The 5,260-nt window shown below is 45.9% G+C and overlaps 2 protein-coding genes across 3 annotated transcripts in view; one reads left to right on the top strand and one right to left on the bottom strand.

Moving 5' to 3' along the window:
* syndig1 (synapse differentiation inducing 1) overlaps nucleotides 1-2,470 on the bottom strand; it is a 10,214-nt gene extending 7,744 nt beyond the window's left edge. Inside the window, exon 1 of one of the 2 annotated variants that reach the window (XM_014033349.1) lies at nucleotides 2,180-2,470. The gene's annotated coding sequence lies outside the window, so the exon portion shown is untranslated. The remainder of the gene's footprint in view (nucleotides 1-2,179) is intronic. The other variant, XM_014033346.1, reaches the window with a different exon arrangement.
* A 1,518-nt stretch (nucleotides 2,471-3,988) lies between these two features.
* LOC106536149 (cullin-9) overlaps nucleotides 3,989-5,260 on the top strand; it is a gene marked incomplete at its 3' end in the record, with an annotated part of 5,048 nt that continues 3,776 nt past the window's right edge. The window contains 1 exon segment of the mRNA XM_014033345.1: nucleotides 3,989-4,195. Coding sequence (XP_013888799.1) covers nucleotides 4,072-4,195 — 124 coding nt within the window.

The following is a 5,260-nucleotide window of genomic DNA, read 5'->3' as shown; positions in this document are numbered from 1 at the left end:
TAATTATGTTGACAATAAGTTATTCTGTTTGAACTGAATTATAATTTTAAATGTAATAATGTAGACTGATATAARTTGGTTAAAATAGATTAAATAGTCTATTAATACTGTTGTGTAACACTACAATGTTCATATGAAGATATCAAACTACAAATCAAATTAAATTCTTCATTAATTAAAGTTTAATTTGTTTCTGTATAAAATGAGGTCAACAGGAAGTGAACATCATCAACAGCTTTATTCAGACATACAGTAGATTAGATTATTTTTTAATCGAATTTTATTTTGTTCAGATTCATTTAGCACATCAGCTGCAAGACTGTCTGGTTTCTCCAAAGTGCCAGATAGATTTTTACTTTATTTTATTTTATTTTATTTTATTTTTGGGACTGGCCCATGGGTCCGGTCTGTGGCTCTTCTCCTGAATAAATGAAAATTATTTAACACAGTTGTCCCACCGTCTGGTGGGAGCCTGGGCTGCAGGTGGGTTTGGGGCCTGGGGGGGAGCCAGGGGTGGGGCTGGTGCTCCGGCTTCCCTGGAGCCATTTGGATTCACGGGGTCTGGCTCCTGGTAGCTGTGGTTGGCTGGGGGTGTGCACTTGGCCATTGGAGCTGTGTGGGAGTGGTTGAGGGCGTGGCTTCACTGCAGCGGGGGGGGGGGGGCTGACCTGTCAGCCCAAGTAGGGGTCTCTCTGCGGACGAGTGGGCGTGTCACAAGGAAAGGCGGTTCTAAAGTGACACACCTGATTGGAACCAAGAACAAAAGGGGTGTTACTGTACAGCACCACTTTTTCTGGAGACCCCTACTTGGGTCACATTTCTCCTGGTTAACCTTAGTGTTGGGGTCAGGATGTAAAGAGGTCAAGCAGGGTCTAAGGATACCGTCATGTAGGCCTCGTAGCCCACAGTGTTTATGCTTTAGACACGCCCACTCTTGTGACACACCCACTTTGATTCCACAGATAACCCCTTCTCAATCAGCCTGGTGCTGTCCGGGCCGGGCCATGGCTGTCTGCTCCTCTCTACCCCAGAATGAAGGGGTCTACATCCTGGGTTCAGATGTAGGCTGCCCTCTGAAGGGGGAGGGTGTATGTCCTGGACCTGGGGGGTATAGAGTGTGTATGGGGAGTGTTGTGTCCATCTTGTGTGTCTCTGAATGAGTGGGTGAGAGGATCCATCATCCATCTGTCATCCATCCATCATCCATCCATCCATCCACCATCCATCATCAATCATCCATCCATCCATCATCCACCCATCCATCCATCCATCATCCATCCATCATCCATCTATCCATCCATCATCCACCCATCCATCCATCATCCACCCATCCATCCATCCATCATCCATCTATCCATCCATCCATCATCCATCTATGCATCATCCATCTATGCATCCATTCATCCATCCATCATCCATCCATCCATCATCCATCTATGCATCCATTCATCCATCCATCATCCATCCATCATCCATCATCCATCTATCCATCCATCATCCATCCATCCATCCATCATCCATCTATGCATCCATTCATCCATCCATTCATCCATCCATCATCCATCCATCATCCATCCATCCACAATGATAATAATAGAATTCCAGTTAAAGTTGAGGTTAAATGCTAATTCTCAGTGTTCTACCTTTATAATATAATGTTTTATTAATCTTAAGTTAATCTAAATGTTGGTAAATGTAGTTTTGTGTAGATTTTATGACTGCTTCACTCCACAGACCTCATTGTTAAATGTTGGCAGGTTTTAATGGATTTTATTAAATGTTTTAATTGGACAACCTGGTTTTTAAAGATAGAAAATAATGTAGAAAATAGTTCTGAATTTTTATTAAGATTATAGAAGAAAGTTGATGTAAACTTGATGTTTGAACATTTCTGCAGATATTGTTTTAATTTGCTCTGAGATATTTGACGTGTTTCTCTTCAGTTTGATCAGATTTGACTGTGATCTGAGGGATTTTCTGTCTGCAGCTTCTCTTCATCCAGGTCCAATAATCCTGAACACGTTCAGGAACCGCCTGGAAATCCCGCCAAACACACAAGCGCGCGCACGTGCACGGGCCAGTCGCAGATAAACAGATAAATGATGAAGAACCAGGTAAACGATCAAACCTGAACCCTGGCTCTGACGTCATCCTGCTGGTATCACTCACGCGCACTCACCTCCCAAGGTGAGACATGAGAGCTTCATCCAGGCGTCCTCAGGCCGTCCTCACAGCGCTCTGAGCCGGACACGAAGCCAGCAGTGTCCCGCTGACAAGCTCCGGCACACAAAGACAGAGGAGGAGGAGGTGGGCAGGAGGTGGGCAGGAGGTGAGCAGGAGGTGAGCAGGAGGTGAGCAGGTAGCCACGATCCAGATATCCTCCGCTGAGGATGACTCCTCCAGAGAAGAGATGGAGAACAGGAGGAGGAGGGAGCCTTCAGCTGCTGTGAGTTTTCAGAGCAGAGGAGGAGGAGGAGGAGAAATGTGCTCTGAATACTGAGGAGGCGCGTGTTTGGTTTGGATTCATCAAAGAGTTCTTCTCCATGGTCCTAAAGCCCCTCAGAGCTCCAAGCAGCTGATGAGGTGGTCTGTCCACAGGACAACTGTTAGTCTCCACAGTGTGTCTCCAGCTGTGGGACAAACATTCAGGCCCACTGTGAAGCACGGCGGTGGTAGCATCATGCTGTGGAGATGCATGGAGCTAAACACAAGGCTGTAAGCTGGACCTTCAACAGGACAAAGTGAAATATTCAGTTCCAGCTGAATGTGTCACAGCCTGTTGGGAGGTGGAACCACAGGATCAGATGGGTCCTGGAAAGGTTCAGGAGATGAAACCTTTCTGCATCAGCGCCCTCTGCTGTTCAACTGACACCACTGCAGACACGTGCCCCTGTTACACACCAACAAACAGAAAACAACTTACAGAAGACACAGAAACAGAATTCAGCTTCAAACATTTTGGTTTTATTCATTTTTCTGCTCGTTTTCTTCTTCCTGGAACCATCGAAAAACATGAAACTAAAACTTTGCTGCAGAACAAGTAAAAAACAATATGAACCTTTCTGTACCTGTGCCCAAACTAACCAAAAACAAAACTCAAAGTCCAAACAAAGGATGGTCCTGGTGAGCCAGACAAACCAAACTAAAGGTGAGACAGTGGGCCATCGAAGCCACAGCCACACCAACCCAACGAACAGCAGAGAATAAACACAAACACACAAAAACAATTCAAATAAACCACAACTCAACATGATGTGGTGCCAAACAGGGAAGAAGAGATGGTTTCAGTGACGTCAAACCAACAGATAAAACATGTACAGGCAGCAGCGCTAACAGGGGAAATGTGCCGTTAGAAGATGCACAGCAGAAGTTTGGACCCTCTGAAGGTGAGGGACAGACTGAGTCCTTCAGCTGTCCACATTTTACTGACAAACAGAAACAACTCACTTTAATCTCCATTAAAGTTTGACAAACTCTTTGACAACACAACAGTAAACACAAACATGGTGTTAAAGACATTTAACAAAACCCTGTGGACACTAAAAGACAAATAACCTTAATACTGTACTCTAACCTCAAGACGTAGTTTAATACTTTATCATTTTAATTAAAAATACAACAAAAAAGAAACATAAAACACATAAAATAAAAGGAAGCAGAAGAAGAAAAATATCTCATATCTGCCCCTATTTAAAAATAAAAACAATACATTTATATGTATTTATGTTCTAAACTGCAAATTTTGTTCTACATTGCATCTTGATGTTGTGTATGAATGACAATAAACAATTCTTCTGGATATGTACATAGTGAGTATAACTGATAGGCCTAGAGAAACAAGAGAAAACTAAATGAATAAAGAAATGTAATTAATGACATCAGTAACAACATTTTGAAAAGGTAAATTTATTTTTTGTTGCTGTGAAAATCAAATGTTTTCTGTATTTATTTGCTGTGTTTCCATGAAGGAAGCGGTTGTGAACAGCAGGGGGCGCTCTGCACTGACTCATAAACTCACCGGAAACGTAGAAGAAGAACTGTCAGTCACGTGATTACTGTTACAGTGCGCAAATGCGCATCAAGCAGACCGAACCTGTGGCGAAACGGGACCGAACTCACAACACCAGGCTGGGAACCGGACCGTCGAGTCGGAAAGGGGAAGTGCTCGAGCGGGAGAAGGTCTGCGACACGGCAGGTAGGGCGTGGAGCCGGGACACCGGGCGTACCGTGTCCCCGTGGAGCCGCTCGTACCGGGGCGGAGCGACAGGCCCGTTCAGTCCGTCCCGCTGAACTCCGTTCAACAAACGGCTCGGTTTAGAAAAAACAGCACCGTGAGAAAACACGAGTGACGTGGGAAGACGGTTCCGAGGTGTGTTTGAAGTAGTTTATGTTGTGTGTCGAACCGTTACACACACACCCACAGTGAGTCACCAGGCGGTCCAGTTTCTGACTCACACACCAGAAGCAACAAGTGGCAGCAGAGCCGAACTTGACCGGAAACACCCGAGTGTGGTCCAGAAGTTTGGGGTGAACACAAACTTCAGCTGCTGCTGGGTCTGACCCACGAGACCCAAAACCTGCCGGTTCTGAAGGGAGTCCGGTGGACTGGTGTGTTAACCAGTCCACCAGCTGGTTCAGGAAGTGAAGACGTGGCTGATAAATAATCAAACCGGAAACTGAAGGAAGATCTGATGAGTCAGACCAACAGTTCCTGGTCCTCAGAAGACCACAGACCACTGAGTCTACAGACCAGGTCCTGATGTGAGACCACAGCACAGGCTGGGCCAATGTGGACCTGATCAGACCTCAGACCTGATCAGACCTGATCAGTCCTCAGACCTGATCAGTCCTCAGACCTGATCAGAGCTGTGGATCTGATCAGTCCTCAGACCTGATCAGTCCTCAGACCTGATCAGAGCTGTGGATCTGATCAGTCCTCAGACCTGATCAGTCCTGTGGATCTGATCTGACCTGTGGACCTGATCAGTCCTGTGGACCTGATCATTCCTCAGACCTGTGGATCTGATCAGTCCTCAGACCTGATCAGTCCTCAGACCTGATCAGACCTGTGGACCTGATCAGACCTGTGGACCTGATCAGACCTGTGGACCTGATCAGACCTGTGGACCTGATCAGACCTGTGGACCTGATCAGACCTGTGGACCTGATCAGACCTCTGGTAGACCTGATCAGACCTCTGGTAGACCTGATCAGACCTCTGGTAGACCTGATCAGACCTCTGGTAGACCTGATCAGACCT

Source organism: Austrofundulus limnaeus, unplaced genomic scaffold (genome assembly GCF_001266775.1).
Source record: "Austrofundulus limnaeus strain Quisiro unplaced genomic scaffold, Austrofundulus_limnaeus-1.0 Scaffold1703, whole genome shotgun sequence".
Taxonomy (NCBI): Eukaryota; Metazoa; Chordata; class Actinopteri; order Cyprinodontiformes; family Rivulidae; genus Austrofundulus; species Austrofundulus limnaeus.
Note: the sequence above shows the minus strand (reverse complement) of the source record. Positions and strands in the feature narration are given on the sequence as shown.